The 26173-nt window shown below is 61.4% G+C and overlaps 3 protein-coding genes across 8 annotated transcripts; 1 reads left to right on the top strand and 2 right to left on the bottom strand.

The window, feature by feature from the left end:
- Positions 1-303: 303 nt before the first annotated feature.
- NOX1 (NADPH oxidase 1) lies at positions 304-6151 on the bottom strand. The gene is made up of 13 exons (XM_027800886.2): positions 5138-6151; positions 4043-4138; positions 3494-3604; positions 3323-3407; positions 3103-3245; positions 2844-3025; positions 2491-2629; positions 2293-2385; positions 1899-2134; positions 1656-1818; positions 1382-1528; positions 1044-1168; positions 304-859 (listed from the first exon to the last, which is right to left on the bottom strand). Exons 1-13 carry the CDS (start codon positions 5180-5182, stop codon positions 733-735), a joined length of 1692 nt encoding a protein of 563 aa, XP_027656687.2. The 5' UTR covers positions 5183-6151; the 3' UTR covers positions 304-732.
- Positions 6152-6275: 124 nt separating this feature from the next.
- Positions 6276-11991, bottom strand: XKRX (XK related X-linked). Its single transcript, XM_027800908.2, has 3 exons — positions 11502-11991; positions 8932-9191; positions 6276-7410 (listed from the first exon to the last, which is right to left on the bottom strand). Exons 1-3 carry the CDS (start codon positions 11798-11800, stop codon positions 6665-6667), a joined length of 1305 nt encoding a protein of 434 aa, XP_027656709.2. The 5' UTR covers positions 11801-11991; the 3' UTR covers positions 6276-6664.
- Positions 11992-20021: 8030 nt separating this feature from the next.
- On the top strand, positions 20022-25239 carry ARL13A (ADP ribosylation factor like GTPase 13A). Of its 6 annotated transcripts, XM_055727848.1 has the most exons (10): positions 20039-20424; positions 21470-21540; positions 21780-22029; positions 22335-22440; positions 22519-22676; positions 22775-22868; positions 22948-23152; positions 23473-23574; positions 23901-23986; positions 24387-25239. In XM_055727848.1, exons 1-9 carry the CDS (start codon positions 20366-20368, stop codon positions 23975-23977), a joined length of 1122 nt encoding a protein of 373 aa, XP_055583823.1. In that variant the 5' UTR covers positions 20039-20365; the 3' UTR covers positions 23978-23986; positions 24387-25239. The 6 variants fall into 6 exon arrangements, 5 of the variants coding, with proteins under 5 accessions (XP_055583821.1, XP_055583823.1, XP_055583822.1 ...); XM_055727846.1 differs by lacking the exons at positions 23901-23986; positions 24387-25239 and having other exon boundaries at positions 20022-20069; positions 20325-20424; positions 23473-23893; XM_055727847.1 differs by having other exon boundaries at positions 23901-25239.
- Positions 25240-26173: the final 934 nt, after the last annotated feature.

The raw sequence follows: 26173 nt of genomic DNA, 5'->3' as shown, positions 1-26173 counted from the left end.
CTCCGTATCACATTGCTGTATCACTTACCGTGCCAGCCTGGGTGGGGAAGGTGGTTTTCCCCTCTTCTCTGCATATACTTGAGGAGAATTTGTTGCCTTTACACGAGCTGCATTTGAAGCCAGACTGCGCTGGTGTGTGCCTGACGGGTGGTGCAGGCTGGCTCCGGGGTGGCAGCCAGCCCCTGTGGAGGGGAAGTGCCTTACCCTGCACCCCAGCAGGTTTGCTATGAACCAGCTTTGTTACTGCAGCCCTACAAGGGGGCAAAGAGTGGGCTTCCTTCGTAGCTGCACGGAGGCTTTTATTATAAGGGAAAGCAAGTTTAAGTTACCCTTTTATGCAAAGGACAGTTTAAACCTGGAGGGGCACATCTGGCTCCCAGTGCCTGCTCGGCTTGCCCGTGTCCCGTCCCCATCCTTGTCCCATGCTTGTGCCCAGCCCGCTGGGTGCTCCTGCTGCACCAGCAGCATCATGGCAGCATGTGTCTCCGGTTTCTCGACAGAGGGCCGTGTGGTGCTGCAAGCCCGCTCTCCCCACGAGGACCCCTTGTAGACCAGGTCAAGGCAGCATCATCTTTGAACGTGGAGCTTCGCAGGGGGAAGGAGCGCCTTGCCGTGTTTTGCACAGCTTTGGTGTACGCGCTCTTCAGCAGATGCTTACCCCGGGCCATGCTCCAGCATGGGGGTGAGACTGGCAGGGTCCCCTGCCTGCTGGGGTCCCAGCCTGGCTGCCACTTAAAAGTTCTCCTTGTTGAAGTAGAATTTGACCTTCCTGGGGTCCAGGCTGGAGTGTTGGTGGCAAGACTTCTGCAGGCTCTTTGCCAAGGCCCCTGGCCCGCAGAGGAACACGCCGACCACCGACCTGTACACGGCACAAGGGGCATCAGCACTGGGCAGGTGGCTCAGGGAAAAGTGATTTAAGAGCTTTTTGGGGTCCCTGCAACCTGCAGGGGATAAATGCTCCCCTCCCAAAGCCAGCACTGCACGCCAGGGAGGAGAGGGTGCCTCCCAGCTCCGGCACCCTGAACCCCCTGCCCAGCTCTCACCTGGGGTGGGCTGCAGCCACCGCCGCGAACTCGCTGTTCCACATGGGCCGCCCAAAGATGGTTTTATGCCTGAGGCCCGTCACTGTGTCTGTAGCAGTGTCAAAGCGGAGCGCCACGTTGTTGGCCTGGGCAGAGCAGGGACGGTGAGGATCCTGGCCACCATCCATGAGCCCACCTCCAGTCCCTCACCACAGAGGAGCATCCCTCGCTGATGCCCACCAAACGCCACTCCTGGACCTTCTGCCTGCAAGCTGTTGACATGCTCGCCCTGCCTCTCCTGCCTGAGCTGGCCACCCCGTGTCCCCCCTCGTAGTCATGCCTGCCCATGGTTGACTCACAATGCTGGTGTCCCAGCCGGTGAGGAAGAGACGGTAGGTGAGAAAGTCTGCCTTGCCCGACTCTGCCATCTTCTGCTCCAGTGAGGCAAGCAGGTCATTGAACCAGGCAAAGGCTCCCGTGTCCCGGCAGAGCCAGTAGAAATATATCTGGGATGCAGGGGTAGAGGGGTTGCCCAAGCTGGAGCAGAGCAGGAGGCGTGGAAGGATGCAACATCGAGAACTGGGAAGCCCAGCGTGGAGGAACCCACGGCTGGTCCCATGGGACACCCCATACCTTCTTGGTCTTGAGGGTCTGGTCAGCCTGCTGGAACTTGTACCAGATGGACTTCAGGATGGAGGCAAAGGGTGTGACGCCAATGCCTGCTCCCACCAGCATGGCCACCTCATACTGGAACACGTCTTCACTGGCTGTGCCGAAGGGGCCATCCACCTCGATCCTGGCCGAGAGAGGGCCTGGGTAAGAGGTACAGCCTCCCCAGCCCCCTGGGATGGTCTGTTCTGGTGCTCCCCAGCCTACCTGGGCATCTCTGACTTCTGCTGCTGGAAGGTGTGGACGAGACGCTCTGTCCAGTCCCCAGCCACCCGGATATGGACAGAGAAGAAGTCCTCCTCAGGTGCCGAGGTGAGGGTGAAGGGGTGCCACTCCAGCATGGAGATGGCAGGGCAGTTGATGAAGACGTACTGCCCCACTTCCATGCGAAAGCCCTTCTTCTGCATCTGCAGCTCCAGCACACGGGCAGGGTGCATGACCACCTGCGGGGCAGGGATGGGGCTCAGCACCCCACCTGGCTCCTGTCCCTGGGCAAGGGGCTTTGGCAGTGGCCCCTGCCTACCACCCCGGCAGGGAGCTGCAGCACCAGTGGCAGTGCGGGAAGCAGCTGGCAGCAGGCACAGGCTCCTGCACCACCCACCTTGGTGACAACCACCTTCTGCCGTGCGCGCCAGACCCGGAGGATCCGCTCGAATACGTAGAGGACAATGGGGGCCAGAACCCACTTCCAGGACTGTGGGGATGGAGGAGAGCAAAGGGTTGGGGAGGGCCAAGGCCAGAGCATGCCAAGGGCAGAGGAAGGGCTTCTCCCCCCGCAGCCGTCCCGCTGCTGCCTTACCTCGGTGGGGATGCTGCCAAACTCGGGGTCTTTCCAGCAGCTGTGGCTGCAGTTCTCGGCCTTGTGCGTGAGGCAGCGGGCACACCGATGGGGGTGCACCTCCTCCATGCTCTCCTCTGTCTGCCCGCGCACCAGCCCGCTGCAGGGGAGTGAGGGATGAGCCTGGGGGCCGGGTCCTGCCCCCTGGACGGGGCTGAGCCACACTGTGTGGGGCCAGCTGGGCTAGCCGGCCCTGGGAATGAGGAGCCCACGGCCCCGCTGGACCCTCTCCAGGGCTGCACCGCTGCCCCACCGGGCGTACGCGGCCGCTGCCCCTTGCTGTCCTGCCTTCAGGGAGCAGTGAGGAGCCTTACGCAATGCCATGGATGACAAGGCCAGCAAAGTAGATGAGGAAGAGATGGTGTGTGTACCAGAAGACCTCAAAATAGTTCCTGCGGATAAACTCAGTGGAGGACGTGACCATGAGGATGAGCGCCAGCGTGATGATGACACCTGTCAGTCCCGGGATGGTGGTGAAGGCCACATACTCAACAGTCTGCAGGGGCAGCAGGAGAGGTTAGGGAGGCAGGGGACAGGTGGTGGCAGGGGGCTGGACACCAAGGCTGCCCTCACCGTCTGGTTGGAGTGGATGGGGTTCAGCCACTTGCTGCCCTGCAGGTGCATCTTGGAGAGGACAGCGGGGAGGCTGCCATCGGTGGCTTGCTGGCTGTGGTTGTAGCGCTCCAGGTTGAAGAGGTGGGCGATGGTGTGCACGGCTGGATAGGGGACAGGCAGTCACCTTCATGGCCACCTCCCAGTCCCCACCATGCCCCAGCCCAGCACGGGGCAATACCTGTGAGCAGGGCCAGCGTGTACGCCACCAGCTTGTGGAAGGTGAGGTTGTGGTCCAGCTGTTTCCGCAGAGTTCGCCTGCAGCACTGCAGGGAGAGGCGGTGGCATCAGGACAGGGATGGGGACAGGGATGGGGACAGCCACGCTGGCCGTGCTGTGGCGGGGCACTCACCGAGCAGGTCCCGCGGAGGAAGGAGAGGAGGTTGCGGCAGACGGGCAGCAGGATCAGCATGCTGTTGAAGTTGAGGCACTTGGCTGATGCTCGTGCCCATGCCAAAGCGGACTGGGGAGAGGACCGGGGGTGAGCGCTGCTGTCCCGCACTGCAGGTGGGGTACGTCCGCCTGCCCCCATGCTGGCCCCCACAGCTCTGCCCAGCATGGTGCTGTGCTGGGACTGGGACAGGGTGGACCCAAGCTGGGAGTGAGTGATGCTGGGCTGGGGACCAGGAGGGAGCGATTCTCGGCTGGGGGTTGGGAGGGAGTGATGCTGGACTGGGCTGGGAACTGGGAGGGGGTGATGCTGGGCTGGAACAAGACAGGGACCAAGATAGGGACCATCATGGAGCACTGCAAGGCTGGGAAGTGGGACAGAGTGATGCAGGGCTGGAAGAGGACAGGGCAAGGAAGGGGCATGGGGTGCTACAGCCCCCACCCCACCGCAGGAAGGCCCCAAGGGGCATGCATGCCCAGGCAGGCAGGGTGCTGCAGGGAAACATCTTACCCCGAGGATGGCCCTGGTGTAGAAATACCGCTCGTCCCGGTCAAAGAACAGAAAGTAGTATGTGAAGAGGAAGATGTTGATGCCCAGCCAGGCTGCCTGCAGGGGAAATCCATGGCCCCATGAGGGACCCCAGCCCGGGACCCCTTTCACCCCACAGCACTTGGTTGTGGTTACAGCCAGAGGGTGTCAGGACAGCACATCCCCTGCTGCTTCCTCATGACCTGCGGCAGCACACAATGGGCCAGGACACGGGTCCAAGGCTGGGGAAAAGTGTGAGAGTCTTCAAAAATAACTCTCTTGTCCCCCACGGCCCTGTGCATCACCCACACACAAGGAAGGAGGAAAGGCCAGGAGCAGGCAGCGCCTGCACAGCGGGAGGGCAGATCCAGAGGATGGTCGGGGCTGAGCAGGGCTGTGTGGAGAAGGCTTTGGGAGGGGGAAGTTTCACAGGGCGCTGGCTCACCCAGCCCCGCCACGCTGCTGTCCCCTGCCCAACCCTGCTGCAGCCCACACTGGTCTCTCAGCCACTGATTTTTTGAAGAGCTCCCAAACCAACTCTGCCTTGCATTTGTTTTGTTTTTTTTTGAAAAAAGTCATTTAAAAGTGAAAATAACCCCACTTTCTGAACACCCCCATTTTCCCACGCATTTGCAGCTCCTCATGCAGCACCGAGCAGCTGGCACGGTGCTGGCCGGGCAATCAGCAGCAGATCATCCCTACGGTCCAGGCTCCTCACCCCGGTGTGGGCTCTCATGGGACCCTCCTGCTCTCACACGGGAAGTGCCCAGGCAAAGCAGCTGGGCAAAGCAGCGTCATTTTTAAGTTCTGCAGTGGGACCCCCCCTTTCCTTTGAGTCCTGTTTTCCTCAACACAAGTTTTCTGAACCCCATCCCTCCCCTGGCCACCGGGGCTTTGCAGGCTGGCTGAGCAGAGGGGATGCTTGTCCCTCCCAGCAGCCCACCCTCAGGACAGCCCATCAGCCCCCGTTTTCCCAGCAAGGCCCCCGGTGCTGTATCCAGACTGTGCCCCGCATAACCCCCCCCATCGCCCTAGCCCCCCGCCCTGGCAGATGAGCCCCCAGCCCCACACACTCACGAGGACAGCAGCCGAGAACCAGTGGTTGACCAGCCAGTTGCCCATGGTGCGATGTCCTGGCGGCCGCCGCCTGCCCGCCGTTTTATGGAGGCGGCAGCCCCGGTGGCGGGAACAGCACCGCAGGGACTTTCCCCTGAGAAGCCTTTGAGGAAATGCCAAGTAGTTCCAAAGGCCACCTCCCAGGAAGGCAGGGCTGACCCTACCGGGCACCCCAAAACCAGCCCTTCGTGCCGGCTGGGCAAGGCCTCCCACTGAGGTGGCCCCCGTGGCCCCCCGGCTGGGCACTGCAGGGCATCAGGCTGCTCTGCCCGGTTCTTTGCAGTATCTGGGGACAAACCCGGGCTTTTTTTCAGGTAGGAATCTCCTGGTGGGAGGAAGTAGCGGAGAGTCTGTCCTGCTCCCAGCTCAGCAATTGTGCCCTTGCCTGGCCTCCCACGCCAGCCTTTGCTGCTTCTGTTTTACAAGAAAACCACCAAAGGAGGAGAAGCATCCTGGGAGCAAGGCACCATGCTGGGGTCAGGATCCAGCCCAGGGACCCACTCCAAAGCAGGTGAATTGAGACTGAGCACCAGTGGTGCAGCACCACCACGGGCCCCCCGAGGGTGCTGAGCGCCCTCAGCCCGACGCCAAGCACCCTTCAAACTAAGCTGACCCCACAGATGGGTGCTGGGGGGAGGGTCACACTCCTGGTTTGGGGGCAGGACGCCTGGGTCCCATCAGCATCCTTGCCAGCACGCCAGCTGTCCTTCGTCTCCTGCCTCCCCTCTGCTGCAGGGGCCCAAGCTCTGCCGTGCCTGGCGCTCCTGCTGAGAACAGCAGCCAGCACTGGGGCCTCCAGCCTGGAGGAACAGGTTGGGCAGGATTGCTCCTTGCTGGTATGCTGGGTTGCTCCTGGCCTGCAGCCATGGCCGCGCTGACGGAGGCACAGGATAAGGCTGGCCCCCCTTCCGCCATGCTCCCGTACCTCATCAGCTCCATCATGGGGAATCCCCACCATCCCCATTTGCCACTGGGGCAGCCCCGGCTTGGTGCCCATGAGGACAAGGGCTACGTGGGCAACGGGTGTGTGCAGATGCCAGCCCCGGCAGGACAGTCCCCACCCTCCACGTGAGTCACCAGCCACCCACCAGCACCTGGATTCACAGCCACAGCAAAGTTTTTTTTACTGCTTAAAACAGTCCCACTGGCACCCGTGGCCCCAAGGTCCCTGTATGTACCATAGCGGGCAGGCTGGGGGGGTCGGGGCACCCCAGGGGATGTGCATCGCATGGCAGCTGGCTTGCAGCAGCAGGCAGTTTCCGCACCCCATAAGCCCGTTGTGTCCATGTGCATAGTCCCAGGCAGGCAGGCATGCTCCTGTCCCCCTGCCACTGCAGGGCCACACTGGGACCCACTGCCACTGCAGGGCCAGGCAGTGCTTGCCTCTGGCGTGGCTTGTGCCACAGGTCCCCTCTGGCTGCCAGCGCAGCCCAGGGCTGTCTGTCCCCTGTCCATAGCCAGCTGGAGAAGCCGGGCGCTGACCAAGCCTCAGACGATGCTGTGCCTCACGCCGGGCTCACAGGGTGCCTGGAGGCGCAGAGGGGTCCCCGGCAGCTGCCGGCGGCAGCAGACACAGTGCAGGAAGTCGGCAACATTGTGCCGGAATAGCTGGCGGCAGGGGTGGAGGTACTGGAAGAAAAGGAGCATGAAGTAGATTCCCAGGCAGTAGCCGAGGAGCAGCTGCACCACCAGCAGTGGTGTGCAGATGTTCTCATAGACATCTGTCTTGAAGAAGTACCAGAGGACGACGAGTGCTGTGTTCTCTGCCAGCCGGACCATGTAGTACGTGGCCAGGCGGCCCCAGTTCTGCGACTTGTCAATGAGGTCCCGGTCGGCCAGCTTGAGCTGCACGGCCGACCAGCAGAACATGTTGATGCTGGCGTAGAGGAGGGTGAAGGCGCAAAGCACGACCACCGTGCCCACACGGCTGAAGTTCTTCTCGATGTTGTCAGGCAGGCGGGTGCCGCTTCGCCAGAACTGCACCCAGGGCAAGAAGAAGACCACCAGCAGGTTGGCCAGAGCGATGGGGATGATCCAGTGCTTGAAGACGGTGCTGAAGAGCACGAGAACGGCCACGCGGGTGGAGATCTCCAGGCTGCGCCACACCACAATGCAAAGGAAGGCCAGTGGCCGCAGCTGGACCTTGTAGTCATCATACTTGACCTGGATGGCCAGGATGTTGCAGACAAGCGCTCCGTAGGTGACCGACACCAGGCAGATGCCCATGAGGATGGCTGCAGAAAGAGAGGGCAAGGGGAGTCAGGCAGCATCGGGGACCGGGCTGTGTGTCCAGCCGCTCTGCTGCCCTGGGTGCAAAGCACGAGGCACCAATCCTGGGTGTGAAGTGGAGGGTGCCAAGCACTGGCGCGTGCAGCAGGAGGCTCAGTGCGAGCGCTGCTGGGACAGCTTGTGGCTGGTGACAACAGACCCCATTTTGAGGTGGCTGTGGGGGGAGCTGCAGGCAGCAGGAGGCCCTGCTCCCAGATTTTCTCCCCACACCAATAAACCAGAAGCCTTTGCCAAACTGGGGACATTCCTGTGCTTGAACTAGGCACCACCCCCCTGCCCTGTGCAAGAAATACTGCTCAAGGGTGAGTGGGGCACAGTCTGCTGTGAGCATCCCTCTGCCCTCACCAGGGCCAAGAGCTGCACCTCTGTAGCTGACCATTCACCCCAGGACCATATCAAGAGCCTGCCTCATCCAGGGGCTTCAAATCCAAGGTCATTTCTAGGGAACTCATGCTCATATCCAGCGCAGCCAGGAAAACCCCAAGAGAAAAAGGGAAGCTTGCGGCTGCTCCCAGTCATGCCATGCCAGTGGTGGTGGCTGCGAGCTGCAGAGCTGAGCTGAGACACTCGAGCTGCGATGGAATCATCCAAAATGCATCAAGCGGGATTCACTTCCCACACCTGCTGCTGGAGGAGCGCTGAGGCTCATCCTCCCTCTGCTGCTCCACCTCCCCAAAACATCCTCACAGGGGGCTGTGGCCATGGAGAGGGTTTCTGTGGGGCATCTCCCATGTTCCCCTTCCCGTGCGCCTGCCGTGGGCACAGAGGGCAAGGTCTGGGCTCCCAGCGTGGCCGGGAGAGTGGGTCGGTGAGGGCAGCTCCTTCACACAGTGCTGCAATTGGAACGGTGCAAGAGCCTCCTGCATGCCTGGCTCGGTAACATGCTGCAGCAGGAGTTAAAAGTTTGCTCTGGCACATCCAGCCCCCAAGCACATAAACATCCTGGGAGCAGGCAAGGGAGCCTGGGAGTGGGAGCTTTGGCTGTTGGGAAAGGCACAGAAATAGATCTGACAGAGGGACCGTGGGGAAGCCAGAGCCTGGAGCTAGCCAGAAAAAAACCAGTAACTAATGCAGACTGGACCACCTGCGGCAGGGACATGACATCTTTATGGGACAGGGCACAGGGTGGATGGCACGGCTCAGTGGGCAGACACCTGCAAGGACCAGGGCTGGGAGCAGAGCCTGGTCACAGCCAGCTCTTCCCATTCTCCCCAGCTTCACTGCAAGCTGCAAAGCAGGGAGCTGAGCATCAGAAAAGCAAACCAGTGGATGGACAAGCGCCCAAATTCCACAGCTTGTGCTCCATGTTTGGGGGAGTCCAGTCCTTCACCAGCCATGCCCCCAGCAATGCCCCCCAGAGCTTTGTTCCGCTGCCACACCGGCACACACAGTTAAGGAGCTGCCGCCGTGCCCCCGTAGGGTCCCGCCTGCACGGCCCTGGGGAGCCCTGTGCCAGGCACCCTTACCTCGGGTGACAGGGACATACTTCTCCAAGACGCTGATGTAGAGCTGGAGGGTAAGCTGCGGGGTGGAGCCCAGGAAAGCCTGGATGACCGCCATGCGCTTGAAGGCGTTGCGGTGTGTGGCCAGCCGGCGCACCGAGTGGCCCACCTCCTGCTCCATCTCCACCTCGTAGCCTTTCCGCAGCCGCCGCTTACGGGTGATGGTCACGTAGGGTTCCTCCTCCATCCCCGACCGGCAGTACACCACCAGGGCCTCCACGCACCTGCAGAGACGAGACCCCTGTCACCCCGCCAACATCCCCGCTGCCCTCCAGCCCCGCTCCCGGCCCTTCCAGCCCCCCTCGCTCGGTGCTGGCCGGACCCTGCTCCTGCAGAGTTCAGCCCAACTGATTCAGGCAACCGTTCAGCAGCGCTGCCGGCAGTCCCTGGCCCTGGGACGTCAGGATGAGGGCAGGATCCCAGGATGTCAGGATGAGGGCAGGGTCACAGCAGGACCATGGCGATGCCTGGTGGCCACTCCTCTGCTCCAGCACACAGGGTGAAGCGTGTGGGGCCAGGGGACAAGGGGTGCAACAACCGCTGCAAGGGGTGCAGCATCCAGGGTACAGAATAGCTTGCAGCAGAGCTACAGGAAGGGGTTAATCTCCCTTGGGCTCTGTTTTCCCCACCAGCACCAAACCTATCTCTTCCTCTAAGCAGAGGCAAGGGAAACTTTCTGATACTGTCTTTGATCTCTTCTTGAGCAGAAGGCTTCTACATTTCCTTCTTGGTGGGGACGGCAGGAAGGGGAGCGCAGGGTGAAGCAGAGTGTGACATGGGCAGATAAGACAGCGCTTCCGCAGTTCCTGGCACCCTCACGTGCGGGCAGGGGAGGTGGGTTTCTCCCACACTGCTCCCCACTGCACGGCCAGCAGGCAGCGCGACCCCCAGCCCCTCCGCACACAGCCGTGAAGCGGGTGTGTGAGGGCCAGAGGCCATCAGCAGAGGAGGACCCATCTGACAGGCTTGGCTCCCGCTCCGGGGACGGGCTGGCTCTGGGACCAACAGACACAATTATTTATGAGTGCTCATTAGGACAGCAGTAACTGCTGTGTTTCATACCCAAATGGAATGAGGGTTTTGGATAAATCCTCTTGCTAGATCAGGCCAGCACTCATGGCTCGTTGCAAACTCTTAACGGGAAAACAGTTTCATCAAAATGCCTGGCTTCAAGGGCAGTCCCAGCTGGCTCCCGGTGCCCTGCCAGACCTTAGCAGGCTGGGCTCCATCTCCTGCCCAAGGAGCCAACCGAAGCAGCCGCTCGTGAGCAGCTCTGCCTGGCTTTTGCAAGTGCCCAAACACCATCGTAACCACCTCAGACAGCCACAGCTGTTGAGCTGCAACACCACCGCGGGCCAGTACAGGCTGACGTGGACCTGCAGCCCTTCCGCAGCTGGTGGCCCTGAGGTGAGACTCCCCGGCCACCTCTGGAGATGAAACGTGGTGACGAGGGTGCCTCTGGCACCCTGCTTGTTTCCGGTGATGGAGGAAGCGTGGTGCAGGCCGCGGTGTTTTTGCAGCTCTGCAGGTGCCCCAAAGTGTGGCTGCCGGCGTGCCCTGGCGGAAGGAGCCCCATGGAGATGACGGCTCTGCCACGCTGCCCACTGCAACCCCTGTGCGTTCTCTCTGAGCATGGTGGCCAGGGTGACAGCAGCCCGGGGAGCACTGCAGCATTCCCAAGGAGTGAGCGATCAGCACCTCTCTGCCTTGTGCAACACCCACTCCTTTGCCCTCCCCTCCCCACCATGGTCCGGTGGCCTCCCGGCTCCCATGCCACTCCTGCTCCTGCACTCATCTCCTCTCCTCCATGTCCCATAAGCCCCCTCCCCGCCCCAGGACTGGGGACCTTTGCTGGGGGACAGGACCCTTGTTTCTATTCACCCTCAAGCACCCCTGCCAGGATTTGCATCTGTGCCCCCAGCCTAAGCGTGACCCTGGCAAACCCCACAGGCCGAGGGAAACGCCGGCTGCAGGCAGTGCCCGCGCACAGAACCTGCCCAGCAGCTGAGTGCAACAGGCTGGCAGGGCCGAGCCCTGCCCGGAGCCGGGATCCAGCAGGCAGGCGAGCAGGCAGCACCCCGGCACGACCCTGGCATGGCTGGAGAGGGGCAGCCGAGCACAAGACCCCCGTGGTCACCTGGTAGCAGTGGTGTCCCAGGGGAGGAGGGGGACAGGGAGCCGTCAGGAGCAGCTCTGGGCACGCCGGCGTGATACAGGGGCAGATTTCTGCTGACAGCCAGTGCCCGGGGCGCCCTGCCCGGACCACGGTCACTGCTCTCACCTGGGGCCCGCACCATGTGCCAGGGGTCCCCACGTCCCTTCCAGGGGTCCCCAGTGTCCCCTATTGCACCATGCCGGGGGTCCGCGTGTACCGCTGGGGGTCCCCGTGTCCCTGCCGGGGGTCTCTGCGTCCCCTACCATGCCATGCCGGGGGGTTGCCATGTCCCTGCCGGGGGTCCCTGTGTCCCTGCCAGGGGTCCCTGCGTCCCCTATCGTTCTCCTGCTGGGGGTCGCCGCGTCCCTGCCGCGCTCACCTGATGAGGGGCCCGAGCTGGAGCAGGTGCATGAGCAGGACGAGGGGGCGGTCGCGGCTGAGGTCGCGGTGCACGAAGATGAGCGTGAGCTGCACCAGGACGGAGGGGCAGAGCACGAAGAAGATGGTGAGCGCCAGCCAGAAGCGGTCGTCGGAGTGGTCGTAGGAGAGGCAGAGGACGGCGGCCGCCGCCCCCTCCCCGCAGAAGAGCGCCGTCGAGAAGACGATGCCGAGCGGCAGCTTCGCCCGCGACGGGGCGGCGGGGGCGGCCAGCGGGCAGCCCCCGCTCGGGCCGTCCATCCCGGCCCCGGCCCGGCCCGGCGCGGCCCGGCCCGGCCGCTCAGCCCCGCCGCGGCTCCATCCCGGCTGCAGCGGAGAGAAGAGCCGGCTGCGGGGCGGGGCGGGCGGCGCGGGGCGGAGCGGGGCTCCCCCGCCGCACGGCGCCCCGACGGGCAGCGCCGGCCCGGCCCCGCCGAGCCGTGCCCAGCCGTGCCGAGCCCCGGCGGGGGGGGCGGGCACCCCGGCGGCGCTCCGGGCCCGCCCCGACGGGCACAGGGGGGCGGGATACCCCGCCGGGCCCCGACCCCTCCGTCCCGGGGCCCCGGCCAGGCCCCCCCGCCGTGCCCGCCACCCCCCTGCCCGGGGCCGCCCCGCGCGGCTGCACCCAGACTCCCGCCAGGCGCGGAGCCCCCTGCCCCGGTGCCCCCATCTTTGCCTGGGATCTTCCAGCCCTGTTTCTGCCGGGAGCCCCCACCCCAGGACACCCCCAGAGTGCCAGCACCCACGCCTCAGGACCTCCGGCCAGCTCAGGACCCCCCTGCAGCACCCACCGTGGGACCCCCCCTTCCCCAGCCGTAGCCATGCCAGCCCCCATGGAACACTTTGGGTGTCCCCCAGGCCTCGGCGGTCCCCCCTAGGACCCCCCTGCCAAGTCCCGTGTCCTGACAGCTACCAGCCCACCAAGGTGCAGCAACATCGGGGGGTCCCCCTAGGGAAGAGCTGCCAAGCAGCCCCAGGGAGAGCGGGGTCCCACCGTGGGGCAGGAAGGGGTGCCAGTGAGGGTGCCAGCCCTGCCCGCAGCCAGCCCTGTGGCTTTCACTGGCCATCTGCCAGAGCTGCCTGTCCCCGCTACCACCCCAGTGCCAGGGGGCCCAGCTCCAGCCCCAGGGATGGGTGCGTGGGGCTGGCCCAGGGCACCCACCAGCCCGTGGCCCCGCGGGGCAGCAAGTGGGAGGAGGGCTGCTGCCAAGCAGGGGGCATTTGGTATTTTGAAAGCCAAGCTCTGGCACAGGCACCCCTTCAGGTCTGGTGGGTGTCTGGTGTGTGTCTGCTGGGCTGGCCTCGAGATCTGGGTGGGATGTTGTGGGGCAGATGTGGTTCCTGCATCCTGGATGCTTTTGCCTCCAGGTGGGAGGTAGTGCAGACCACCTCGGCCTACAGCTGAGCAACAAGGTGCTTTTCCCATTGCCTTCAAGGCCCCACCTTCAAGGTGGTGGGGTATATGGACTCGCTGACAGAGCCAAACATCCCACCACTGAACCCGCTGCTCAGCCCCACATCCCCTCCTCTCTGTCCCACCCATGGTCTGGGCCCGGAGAGGCCAGCTGAGCTCCACACCTCGGCCACCATCGCAGCAGCGGGAACACAGGGCTGGCTGGGCTGCTCCCCACACCGATGGCCGTGGGGGTCCCCGCTCTGCCTGGCAGGCGTGGTGGACCCCACCACCAGCCCCACCGGCCTTTCCCCCGTGAGCGGTGGTGTGAGCCCATGCAGCTGCAGCGCAGCGATGCACACGCTGCCCTGCCTGAGCACATGCTGCCTGCCAGTTACTCAGTCCAGCCTGGGCACACGCTGGCTGGCTGGGAGGGATGGGACAAGGCAAGGAGTGTCTGAGGTTTAGGCAGACAGGGAAGTCTTAGGTAACTTTTCAAAGGCGCTCAGTGTTCACCCCTCGGCAGCCAGGCCAACTCACAAGGAGATGCCCACGCTAACGGCAGGGATGCTGTGTCCATCGCTTGCCCAGCCCCGTGCAAGACAAAAGCATGAAACCTCCCAAAGCCCACACATGAGTTTCCCCCATTTTACCGGCTGGAAGCGTTACCAGGGCTATTGGGCTTATCAGCAGCAGAGCTGGGAATAAAACCGCCTGAGACCTTGGAGGCCACGTCTCTCCTGACAGCAGCTCCCGCACAGAAGCAATCCCAGTCCCTGCAGCTGCTCAGCGCTTTTCCTTCCAACGCTGAACAGCTGCTTTGGGAAACCGCAAACGCCATGAGCTCATAGGGACTGGCCTGACCGGCAGGGACAGGAGACCTACATGTGACCACTCAGCTCTGGTATGATAGTTACATATTTTCAAGCTGATTTTGGAAAACAGCCGCTCCAAAAAAAACCCAGCAGGGCAGAGGGCGAAGGGAGCAGTGTCCAAGCGAAGGAGCCTGACGGCCAGCCGAGTGGCTCCTGTGGACGCTCAGGGTGGGAGCTGCGCGCAGGCAACAGCTGTGCCTGGCTGGGTGCTCAGCCAGCAACAGCGCATCGTTCGGCACTGCCAACTGCGCCCACACCTCTGTATTAGCAGCAAGAGCAACGTACAATTTATACTATTTATGCAACTTCCACTTATCCAAATTAAAAGCATCCCTCAGGAGTCTGGCAGGTCACCAAGCCCTCGGCTGAGCAATGCCTGGGCTTCGACTCATCGTATTTTTAATTTCATCTTCCTCTGCTTCGTGATGAAATACTTAAGAGCAATTGTTTAAGCAGTCAAGAATTCCAGTCCTGCATCCCAGAGTGCTGGCAGCTGTCAGGGGAATGGAGGGATGAAGCTTCACAGTGTTTCCCACATCAGTTATTACCCCATTTTCTGACCCAAGCATGGAGGGGCAGTGGGCTGTTTTCTGGTTCATGCTGTGAGTCACCCCTCAAGCCTAACCCCACCAGTCTACAGCTCAGAGCTGTAAACAGCAGACCATAAAAGCAATCCGTGCCACAGATAGCATCAGCGAGCGATCCTGCCCCCGCTGCCTCCGCCACGCCCTGTACCTGCCGGCTCGACGCCTGCGCCGCTGCCTGCAAACCCAGCACGGCTTGGGCTGCCAGACACCCTGTGACACTGCCGTCACAGCGCTGCCAGCTGATCCAGAGCCGCGGTGAGCCAGGAGGGGCTGCCCAGGCACTGGGGACATCCTCCTCAGGCATTCCCATGTGCAGTGGCCAGATCCTGGGCCAGCAGAGCGGGCAGGTGCTGGTCAGCCCTCTCTGTCAGTGCTGCTGGGAGCAGAGCAACCTCTAGGCTGGGTGGGGTGAAGTGACCTCCAATATGATGGCAAAGCACCATGGAAGTGCCCATCCAGATATAACCGGAGGTGCTAAACAGAGGGGGACAGTGCTGGCATTTCTAGGACCACTTAGGAAAGTGGTGGGGTTTAGACAAGTTGCATCGATGTTACGTAGTTCTGTTACAGCAGCACCTAGCAGCTCATATGTTTTGCAGACCTCACTGTCAGGAGCTGGAACAGGAAAGAAAGGCAAAGGGAAAGAGAAAGCACCTTTTTTCCCTGCCCCAGGGTGGCACAGTGCTGCCCAAGTCCCTGCCCTGTGCCTTGCTGCAGGCACCAGCGTCCAGGAGTCTCCCTCCACCCAGGGATGCCCAAGGCACCAGCCTGAGTCCTGCCACCGTGTACAGATGTCAGTTCCCTGGCTCCCACAAATGCCTGCCCTGTCCTGGAGAGCATTCTAACTTCATTATTTTCTTAATCCCAGCTTTCATTAGGTGTTTCATCCCTGTGTTCACACCATGTACTTTGAACACAGGGCTGTGGCAGCGGTGGCTGCCTGCTGTGTGAAACTCAGGGTTTGCTGGGCAGTTTTTCCAGCCTCTTGCACGCCTGCAGATGCATGAGGGCATTTGTGTGTGAGAGCCTGGGCTGTATGTGGGGTGGGAACCGGCTCCCTCACCGGCTCTCACTCTGAAAATAGCCATGTCTGCTTTACACATGCCTGCCTGGTGGCTCAGCTCCTGTAAAAGGAAAAGAGAAAAGCTGTTTGTTTAGAAATGGCAGGGAGCTGCTTGCCAGAGCCCTTAAAGAGCCCAGCTTGGGAGAGCTGCTGGCAGGCTCCTGCAAGCTCTCCTTTCCTCTCGCCGGGGCACTGCCACCACACTAGGACCCGGAGCAGACATCGCTCCCAGTGCACTTGCTGGGACAGCCAAGCACACACCGCCGGCTTCCCAAATATAGCCCTGCACACAGAGGTGATGGCAGCTGCTGGGGTGCAGGGACAGCCATGCTGCCCCCCCACTGCCCTTTCAGATCTGAAACCTCCTCAGGAACACGCGCTGTGCTGGGGATTAAATATTTATTCAGCTGGTGCCACATGGAGCGATGGTGGGGATGCGTTGATCCCCAAAATACCCCGTGTGCTGGATGAAGTGGAAATCACAAAAAGTTCCTCAGCCTGGCAGGCAGTGCTGGGGGGTTCCCAGGCATCTGTGAGCCGGGAACTTTTTACTTAGTTTGGAAATAGCTTTGCAAATGACTGGTTTTCACAGCCTGAACTGTTTGGACTTAACATTGTTTTCTCAGTAACTCAGCTGTATTTTTTCCTGCCCCAGCAGTCTGTGGAATAGTTTTTGCTTGGGGAAATATTTTTTCCATTCGCTTCATCATGCGACTGCTCTTACCGCTCCAGTTCCTCGTCCAGCTTCATTCTCTTATCCTGCTGGGAGAAAAACTCATGTCTGTCCTGAGGACCTCATCCCTCTAAATTTCACTGCCGGCTGGAGGCCGTGCTGAGACCGCCAGCAAGCTCGGTGCTACCAGAGCCGGGGTGCTGCCTGCTGAGCGGGCATGGCTGTGCTCCTCCAGCACGGCCCCCGCTGCTGCTGCCTCACGGCCTAAATTCATTAACAAGAAAACAGAGTTACCTTCCTCAGGTGCATTTATAGGTCTTTGCGATAATTACACATTTTGAAGTCATGCCTCTCTGGCTACAGTCCCAGCTCAGGCAGCGGGTGATGCTGTAACACTAAACCAGGCAGGAAGGGTTAAAATTACTTTTAATTAACTGATTCCCCCAGTCCCACCTGCTGTAACAGTATACAGCCCTGGCAGCGTGCTAACCCAGCCACGCTGCGACTGCGCATGCCCAGGCGCCCTGGCATGGTTTACAGTCTCCTTTCCCCCATGCTTTGCTGCGGGAAAGCAGCAAGAGTACTGTAATGCTCTCAGCAAAACCACTGTAGGAGCCCAGGTAAGGCTCGTAGCCATCACAGGGGCATCACCGAGCTGCGTGCACGCTGCAGGAGCAAGCTGGCAGCTTCCCCACGCAGCAGGCAGAGGAGCAAACCCCAGCAGATGAGCTTGCACTCAAATCCAAGCCCCTCCTGGGAATTCCTGTGTGCTCTGGCTGGAAAACAGCGGGCCAGAAATTGGGTGAAAAGCAACCAGCTCTCCGCACGCTTCCTCCGCTGCCTCTGCATCCACCGCAGGGTGGTGGTACTGACGGCAGGGGAGCGAAGAGTTCTCCGGAAAAACAACCTCCCTTGCCTAAAATAGCTTTGCAAAATGGTCGCTGGCCTGGTGGAGGGGAATGCGGCTGGTCTGCACCACGGCCTCTGTGCTGGCACAAAGTGTCGTGGTACAAACTGGCCTCACCCCCTGCTGCCACACCAGCCTACCAGCAAACATCCGTGGTGCCCCAATTCATCACCAACAGGTCGCTGTGGCACAGGCTGTAATTATCTTGCATTTCCAGCCTGACCGCAGGGTGTTCGCCTGTAATTAGCTCTTGGGATTTAGGAGCTCGCATGATCCCGGGTTATCGTTAGCTGCCAGAGCCGTGCTGAGATTTAAAGGGACGATGCAGCTATTTGCACATCTACTGCCTTGGTGTGCTGCTGCCAGCCAATGCATTAAATAGAAAGATGAGTCCCTCCCCAAAGCCCGTGCATGTCTTCCCCCGCCATGGATGCCTTTCTGGGCAGAGTCGACACAGTCCCAAGCAAAGCAGAAGAGCTTGCAAATATTTCCACCTGGATTTTTTGTTCCTTGTCGTCACTTCGGTTTTGGTGCTATCCCAGGTCAAGGCTCTCGGTAAATGCTATAGGCAGCCCCTATAGCTCTGCATTGCCCACTGCTTTCCCTTGCAAGCTGTCACTCCCCATGTGCAAGCGCCCCAGCCCTGCCACTGCTGCCCCCCCAACTCTGCTCTTCACCCTGGGGGGTCCAAGGCAGGGTTCCCAGTGTGCCTGATGCTGGCTCAGGCGCATACTCACGGGGTCTAGGGCAGCCAAGGCAGGGCAGCCCGCCAGCCTGCATCCATCTGCACTTCTCCACGGTCCCTGTGGTTTCGCCTTCTTCCTTCGCCTGCGACACTCCGGTGGGCAGAAATAGCCCCAAAACACGTGCTGCCTTCCAAGAAGCGATGCCAGGGGCTGAGCAGCCCTGGTGCCCTGGGCTCAGCCCTCCCTCAGGGACTCCCACTGGCACCGGTGGCACCAGAGGGTCCAGCCCTGCACGGTGCCGGGGCACGGTCCGGTAACAGCTCCGGTGAGGAACATCTCTGGTTATCCGCCAAGATAATAAATTCTGCCTTAGAGTTTCTCACCTGGCAACAGTCACCAAGGAAACCCGGACGGCGGCTGCGGGTCCCCACTGGCACTACCTGGGGGGGTACCCACAGCGCTGGCAGAGGGGCTCCAGCTGCACCCCGGCTGGCTGCACGAGCGAGGGGCCACTCATCTGCTCTGCACTCCGAGCCCAGGCCCAGCAAAATATCTGTCAGTCGGGGCTTGGCCCTCACACCGCCTCTCCAGAGTCGAGTGTGTGTTTCCCCAGATCTGGGGTGGATTTTGCGGTTTTCCCAGCCATTGAGCCGTGTGTGTGTGCATCGGGAGGGGTGACATGGAGCTGCCTCAGGCTTCTGACGGGTTTCCCAGTCCCCAGCGCCAGTTTGGCCAGGGATTTTGGACACTTGTGTTAAAAGCAGCAGAGCCTCAAGTGCTCAGAGACCTCTGGAAATCCATCAGTGGCAGGGGAGGCCGTGCCAATGCCTCCAGGGCTGCCTGCCACACGGTGCTTCCCTATTTATAGCACCGGTGGTCGTGCATCTCCCTGTCCCAGCCTTGCGTCCGCTGGCAGTGCCACCCCTAGGCACAGGGGCAGGTGCTGGCACTTCCAGCAAGTCATTTCAAGCCTGGTATGGCTCATTCTGCAAAAGGCTTCCCAGCCCCATGCTGCCTGCAAACCTGGTGCTGTCGCTGGTCCCAGCATACTGCCAGCACGGGGGCAACGGGGAAAGGCCATCAGGCTGAGGACAGGGCTCCATCCCTCGGCCAGGCTAAGGCAGCTGAGGTGCAGCCACTGCCCCGCCATCAGCAGCACGGGCATGAACAGTCATCCCAAATATTGTTGCACATAGCCGTGACACCAGTACGGATACTTCATCAGTCATTAACCCCGCGCGGCTCCCTGCCCACAGTGCGGCTCTGGGGTGGCTCCCTCGCCCAGGGGTGGGAACTGAGCTTCCTGGCAGCATGCAGGGCTGGGGCAGGGGGCCATGCCCAGCCTGGGCTTACACCCCTGAGGCCACCCCAGAGCTGGGGGACACCTGGCAGCGTCTCAGCATCCTTGGCTTATGGCTGAGGCTTAGCTGGTCAATGTAGTGCTGCTGGTGTTGGCTGGTTTAACGTGGACTGAGGTGAGCCAGTGGGATCCCTGTTTGCTCCCCAGTGTGGCTTTTGGAGTGTCTCATGTCCTCGTCCCTCTGCACCCCATGCCACCCCACCCCCGCCCCTGCCAAAGCTCCCACAGCTCAGACACCCCCATGAGGCCTCCCCTCTGCACACAACAGCGGCAGCGTGCCAGGGAGGGCTGCCCTGGCTGGGGAGAGCGGCAGGAAACCTGAGGAGCAAGATAAGAGCTTTGTGCTTGCAGATCAAGGAGTTGGGTCTTTTTTGGCTTCACTGCCTGCCCCATTGTCCGAGGGTCCCCACCACCTCCCTGCTCCCAGCCAGGCGCCTGCTCGGGCTGGTTGGTATCTCTATTCCAAGCAGCACATCACCTGCTGCTGCTCAGGGGGTGCCTCCTTAGGGCGTGAAATGCAAGTAGGGAGCAGTGATGTCCCCCAGGCCAGCACAGAGGGGACCCCGGGCAGGCAGTGGAGCCGTGCAGGGGCTGCTCCCTGCAGAGGCTGCTCCTTGCAGGGGCTGCAGAGAAACATCCATGCAGGGATTAGGCAGCAAGGAGCCAGGGACATGTTCGTTAGAGGAGACACTAATTCAGCTGGAAACCCCATGTGGGCTGTCAGGCAATGTCCCCACCACAAGCCATTTAAACCAGTGCTGGAGGTGCGAGGCTGCCTAGCGCCATGCGGGTAAGGCAGCACAGTGCCGTGCCGCCCAGTGTGGTGGGCAGCCCCGCGGCACTCCAAGTCCCAGCAGCCACCGGCCTGGGCCGACCCACCAGGATTAGGGAGACTGTGAGGAGTAAGTAATTTAAATCCGGATTAGATTTAAGCAGCTGCTATGCAAAAGGGATGTAAGCAGGGGCCGCACAGTGGGGACAAGCGGGTGAGAGGCTGACTGGCACTTCTGAGATGCAAGAAGGGGCTGCCAGGGCAGGGTCTGGCTGTGGGGTCTGTGCCCGTGGAATATTGTCCAGGGGGCTGGGATTTATTCCCAGGCTTGGTTTGTGCGTACCAGGCTGGAGGTAGCAGTGCTGGGCCATGGGAAGGGGCACACTGTGGTGAGATGCTCCCCACCATGGGGAGAAAGCACAGGTAGGAGGACAAAGCACGGGGACACGTCGGGGTGTTTGCTTCGTAGGTGTCGAAGAGAGGCCATCCCTCCGCACCCGGCTGCCGAGCATGTTCCACCTCTTCTCTCACTGCTGGTCGTGGCTGAAGGCCATACAAGAACCCATCAGGTAGGTCCCTGTGCCGGCTCCTCAGGGCTCCCTGGGAGGCACAACATTTACCTGTGCGTTTATCAGCGAGGGCCCCATTGCAGTAACACTGCAAGAGTGGTGCCCATCGCAGGAACCGTCCCCAAACTGCAGAGTAATGCACATGTGTGTCCTTGCTGTCCCCCCAGCAGGCAGCAGCTGGGCAGGCAGGGCAGCACGGTGGGCAGGGGTGCCCATGTGGGGAATGCTCCCCCTGTGCGAAGTCAGCGGTTCCCCAAAAAAGCTGGGGAGGATGAACTGAAACACTTGCCATGTTTGCATGTGTCAGGAGATCTGGGTTAAGTCCCTGGGGATGGCCCTGCACCAGCCCGGGCAGGCACTATGGGCAGTGAGGGGGTTTATGGTCCTCTCCCACCAGCGAGGACACTTTGCTGTACCGCTGGAGGTGGAGCCATGCCACCCACGTGTGGTCTGCATTTTTGAGGAAGAAAACAACACTGCAATTACTACTGTGGCTTGTCAACCACCCGGAAAGCGTTCTGCACATGGCTCAGGTGGAGCACATCACTGGAGACCAAATAGTACTGTTTAGCAACAGGAATAACCTCCTGAGTCCAGATAGAAGCTCATAAAATGTCCTTGCTGCCTCTCCCTAGCTGTGTATACCCACAGCTCACTGACAAGGAAGGACGCCAAGAGTAATCATTAACTGCATGTAAGGAACAATCATATTGCCCTGTGCATATCATTGCTTAATCCTTTAAGATGTGAAAAGAGATCCTTGCCATAGGAAGCACGTTGAAGGCTCTGCAGTGTGGCTTGAAGGCACCAGAGCCAGGGTGGCTCCTGGTGCCCATGCTTGCCCTCCCCAGAAAGCAGTGACTGTCCCTGCCCTCACCCTCAGCTCAGCCAGAGCCTGTGTCACCATCCTGCCCCTCTCCTGGCTGAAATACAGCTGCCATGGGCAGGGGCCCTTGCCCAGGGGCCCTGGGGCCAGCAGCGGTCACCACTCCCCAGGGAGCACAGCCTTCCTCTGGGATGCTCATCTGCTGTTGTCACTCCCCAGGAAGGTGACCTTACTTGTCTTGGGGCTGGACAATGCGGGGAAAACCTCTGTCATCATGGACTTAGAGAGAGGTGAGGAGCAGCATGGCCCTGCAGCCAGCCTTGGCTGGAAGCAGCAGCTTTACAGTCCTTTGCAACCAAGTGCCCGAGCCTTGATGGACCGAGACCCTTGGAATACAGCTGCTGTGCTGGAAGAAGTGTGCGGGCGGCCCTGGCAGTGGGAGCAGGGCTGTGGCTGGAGGTGGCGGGGCACATGCCACAGGGATGCTCCCGGGCTCTGTGTGCCAGCTCTGCTCTCTCCCCGCACGCAGCGCTGGCCGGTGAAGTGCTGCCCGCGGCGCAGCCCGGCCAGACCTGCCTGCGGGTGGACAGGTTCGAGGTGACACTGGTGGATCTGCCCGGGGGCCAGCGCTCCCGCAGCGCCTGGCGCAGCCACTACAGCACAGCACACGGGCTCCTCTTCGTCCTGGACTCCAGTGACCTGGCGCGGATAGAGGAGGCCCGCAAGGTCCTGAGCCGCGTCCTGAGCCATCCTGATGTCTCCGGGAAGCCCCTCTTACTGTAAGGCCAAGTCCCCAGGATGCGACCTGTAGGGTTTGGGGTGAGGGGCAGTGGGATCCCGTTACTGTGGGGTGCGCGGCCATGCTGCTGTGGGGACGTGGTGCCCAGGGGTGCTGGGACAAGGGGACCCAAGCGGTGCTCGGGAGCTGGGAACATCCCTGGGGAGAGGCTGGGGAGGGGGTTCGGGGCAATGCTTCCTCTGATCCCAGCCAAGGTGGGAGAAAGCATCCAGCCTCCGCCGCCGTGGTGCGGCGAGGCACCCAGAGGCCGGGGTGACGGCCGCCCTCCGCTCCGCCGTGCCCCAGGCTGGCCAACAAGCAGGACGCGGCGGCCGCGCTGCTGCCCTGCGAGCTGATCGAGCGCCTGTCCCTGGAGCGGCTGGTCAACGAGAACCGCTCGCCCTGCCGCATCGTGAGTGCGGGGCTGCCCCCCGCCCCCGCCCCGCTGCCCTCCGCTCGCCGCCGGGGCTGACGCTGCCCCCTCCCGCAGGAGCCCTGCGCCGCCAAGCGCGGCCCCCCCGCCGGCCCGGGCCGCGCCACCCTGCAGGGGCTGCGCTGGCTGCTCCGCGCCGCCCCCGCCGCCCCCGCCGCCGCCACGCCGCCCGGTCCCGGCCCCAGGGCCGCCCGCGGCCGCCCGCCCGCCCGCAGGTGGGTGCGGGTCTCCCTGGGGGCCTGTCCCCGTCCCCCTCCCCGTCCCCGTCCTGCCGCGCTCGCCCCGACCCCCCGCCGCGCTCTCGCCCCGGCAGGGACCCGCCGCTCCCCGCGGAGGATGCCCGAGGCGGCGCGGGGAAGACGGGGGAGGACCGGCCGCTGCGGCCCGGCCGCCGCCTCCCGCCCCCGGTGAGTGAGCGCCCCCGGGATGGGGCGGTTTGGGAGCGGGGGTCCGGCACCTTCCCCTCACCCCCCTCACCCTGCCCAGGAGGAGAGCACCAAGGGCCCCGGCAGGAGGAAGAGGAAGGTGAAGGTGAAGAAGAAGGGCTTGGGGCAGCCAAGCCCAGATGAGGGGCCGGAGGGACCCAGAGGAGGGGGCGACAGCCAAGCAAGTGCTGCCAGAGGGCTGCTGCCCCACAACAGTGTTGGGCAGGAGGAGCCCACAGCCACCAGGATGGCTGCCCCCCACCCAGGTGAGAGGGGGTGGCCAGCACACCACACATCAGGACCCCCAGAGCCACCCTACAGGGTGGGTTTGGGACCCGGCAGCAGGCTGGACCGGTGGTCCCCGCCACCTCCACTAGCTTTGCTTGCAGACCGGCTGGGTGCGGAGCGGGACCGCAGGCGTCCGACTGGGGAAGAGGAGAGACACCTCTGAGCATCGCCACAGGGGCTGATGCACGGAGGTGATGGAGGACTGCGGATCCGCCAGCAGCAGGCCTCTCAGCTGGTTTGGTGACAAAAGCATCCTTGCCTAGATGTGGTGCCTGAAATTTTGCATTTCTCCATCCAGTGCAGGGCATGAAAAAGAAAAAGAAGAAGAAAATCAAGAATAAAATCAAGTCGCAGGAACCTGCTGCAGAGCAGCAGCGTGAGGAGGTCTCAAGCACCTTTGGTTGGTATTTCCCAGGACAGATTTTGCTGAAAAGCACCGGCAGGTCTGGCCTGCTGGCATCCAGGTGTGAGCTGTGCAGGAGCCCTTGGCCGTGGGGTGCTTGATGTGGGGACACGGGCACAAGCAAGTGCCACTGCAGGGCGAGGTGGGGGCTGTTGGGGAGGCGGATGCTGCTGCCTCTGCCTTCAGGTGGGATGCAGGGTGGCCATGTGAGCGCACTGTGCTGGAGGCTGGGGTGTCCTTGCAGCCCTCACTTAGTGCAGGCTGCCAGGTGAGCCCTGGAGCTGGCCCCTGTGTTAATGCCTGACCGCTTCCCTTCCTCCCAGACTTGTACCGCCGGGCGATGCTGGCTCTGAAGGTGAGGCAGGAGCAGAGGAAGCAGTCATCTGCCATTGCCCCCTGAGCAGGGAAGGTACATCCCAGGGGATGTGTGGTTCCAGGGGAGCCCAGACTGCAGTGGCAGTGGGACCCATGTGCGTGCAGAGCTTCTGGTGTGCTTGGCCAGGGTTGGCAATCCTCAGCCACGGGTCCTGAGGCATAAACAGCATCATTGTCCTCTGCATGGCTTGAAAACCGGGGATCCACTGGAGCAAGCCAAAAGTCCCTTTGTAAGATGCCTCTGTGGCAGCCGGGCTGCAAACCCATCTGAAAAGGGAACAGTCGGCCACTTGCCGACCCCGTGTTAATATTCTGTGGAAGACTCAGTCTGAACCTGTCCACGTCTGCGGAAGAGAGGAAGATCAGAGCAAATATCCCAGGGGAAAAGCCTGTCTCTTGAATTGACCTATGCCCAGACAAAGCTGTCTTTGCAGGTCAGTCCCTGGCTGCTGCCTGGACAAGTCTCCCTTCCTGCTGGTGAAGGTGGGAGGGTAGTCATGGATGGTCTGCACAAGAGCTTTACCCAGCTGCCAGCCACATCTAGCAGGGCTGTCGGGGGCCCTCTCACATGGTGGAGGAGGGTGATGCCTGTGTTGTCTGGCATCCTTGCAGCCCTTGGTGAAGGCTTAGCTCAACGGCAGCTGGTGGTAGAGGCTGCTGGACGTTCCTTCCCCAGGACTGTTCCTCCTGAGCCTGCCATCCTTCCAGGAGGGACAGCAGTGCCCTGCAGGTGATGCAGAATCCTCCTGTGTCACTGACAGCCTGGTCCCCTGCAGCCCCGGGCAGTCCCTGACCTGTGCTCAGCTCAGCTCTGAGATGGGAGAAGGAGCAGCACCCACATCCCAACACAACCTGCCTGTGGCCCACACCACCACAGAGCCATGCTGTTGTGGGGGCTGGGCTGTGCCGAAGGGCTCATGCTGCCCGGCTCCAGCTGGGTGCACGTGTAGGGAAGCCACCCGTCAGCCCTGGAAACACTTCGCATGAAATCAGGAGTGCAGCAATTTTCCTTTCACAGCTGCAACAGCGTTAGGACGTGAACTGAGGTCAGCAGCAAAGCATGTGTCGTCTCTGCTCCCATGATTACTGATTAACAGGCGATGCCTTTGTAATCCAGGGGAAGAAAAAACATTAAAGGCGTTTCCTTGGCAGGGCTGAAAAGGGAAAAGCAGAGAAACTCTGGCTACTCTGCTTTGCCAGTCTGCTGTGAAGTTCTAACTCTGCCACATTCAAATGTCAGTGATTAGGAATTAATCGTAAATAAATTGTAAATGACAAGAGCACAAATCAATACTGGTCCGTAAATGCAGCACTTTTCGTAAACCCTTGTCTCTGGTGGAGATGCCTGCAGTGCAGATGCTGTGGGCAGTGCGGGAGGACCCATGCCTGCAGTGGAGCCCCTTCTCCTGGGGTGGGTCGGGGCCATGCGTGCCCCTGTGGTGGCCGGGCTGCCAGCCAGGCTCCTGCCACCAGGTCACAGATGTCCGCAGGACCATGGGGAGAGAAACATCAAAAGTTTATCCCCTCTAATGGCTGCTTTTCGCATGCCCACCGGGTCTTGGGGGAGGCCAAGCCCTCCCAAACAGCTAGCATCCCAGTCCATGGCTGTGCTGGGGCTAAGCCTCGATTGCCACGGCTCTGAAATCGCGTGGGGAGTGGGAACTGAGTGGGTCTGGGGGCGTCTGGCATGGCCAACAGCCAGCTCCCTCTGGTGCTCCCTGCGGCTGGGCCATGCGGCTCCTCGGCATGGGCACCAGCATGTCCTGCAGGGACACAGCGTGTCCCGTGTGACACCCACAGCCGGAGAAGACAGCCGGCGAGACAAGTCCAAAGGCAGAACTGGCCTGGCTGGTGCTGCTGGGCAGCTGAATGAAACTTTCCCTGGGAGCAAGCTGCAAGAAACTGGTTTGGTTGATCTAACGCACTTTCCCCTAATACAGTGATCTCCAGAGAGAGTGCTACAGGCAATTCAAATATATTTCGAAATCAAGTCCCCTGATCCTAGTGTGTTCATGACTGTAAAGCAGCTAATTCCTACACCAACCAATATATAATCCCGGTCTGCACCAACCAGGAATACGACTTTTATCTTCTTTAGAAGGTGAGCAGCAACTACTCAGTGTTAAAAATGGTCTATCTCAAAGCTAGAAACATCTCAGAAATGGGATCTTGAGATCTATGGGATCAAAGACAAACCAAAATATATTAATTAATGGCTATT

The sequence above is a fragment of the Falco cherrug genome, chromosome 15 (assembly GCF_023634085.1).
Source record: "Falco cherrug isolate bFalChe1 chromosome 15, bFalChe1.pri, whole genome shotgun sequence".
NCBI lineage: Eukaryota > Metazoa > Chordata > Aves > Falconiformes > Falconidae > Falco > Falco cherrug.
Note: the sequence above shows the minus strand (reverse complement) of the source record. Positions and strands in the feature narration are given on the sequence as shown.

Excerpts from the sequence above, each read along its gene's own strand:
- NOX1 (XM_027800886.2), bottom strand. The coding sequence starts at position 5,182 with ATGGGCAACTGGCTGGTCAACCACTGGTTCTCGGCTGCTGTCCTC. Across the intron at positions 2,135-2,292 it reads AGAAGGTGGTTGTCACCAAG|GTGGTCATGCACCCTGCCCG; the intron begins GTGGGTGGTGCA and ends CCTGCCCCGCAG. Across the intron at positions 1,169-1,381 it reads CCGGCTGGGACACCAGCATT|GCCAACAACGTGGCGCTCCG; the intron begins GTGAGTCAACCA and ends TGCTCTGCCCAG.
- ARL13A (XM_055727846.1), top strand. The coding sequence starts at position 20,366 with ATGTTCCACCTCTTCTCTCACTGCTGGTCGTGGCTGAAGGCCATACAA. Across the intron at positions 22,869-22,947 it reads GCCGCCGCCTCCCGCCCCCG|GAGGAGAGCACCAAGGGCCC; the intron begins GTGAGTGAGCGC and ends CACCCTGCCCAG. Across the intron at positions 23,153-23,472 it reads GATGGCTGCCCCCCACCCAG|TGCAGGGCATGAAAAAGAAA; the intron begins GTGAGAGGGGGT and ends TTCTCCATCCAG.
- XKRX (XM_027800908.2), bottom strand. The coding sequence starts at position 11,800 with ATGGACGGCCCGAGCGGGGGCTGCCCGCTGGCCGCCCCCGCCGCCCCG. Across the intron at positions 9,192-11,501 it reads CAGCTCGGGCCCCTCATCAG|GTGCGTGGAGGCCCTGGTGG; the intron begins GTGAGCGCGGCA and ends TCGTCTCTGCAG. Across the intron at positions 7,411-8,931 it reads GTATGTCCCTGTCACCCGAG|CCATCCTCATGGGCATCTGC; the intron begins GTAAGGGTGCCT and ends CTCTTTCTGCAG.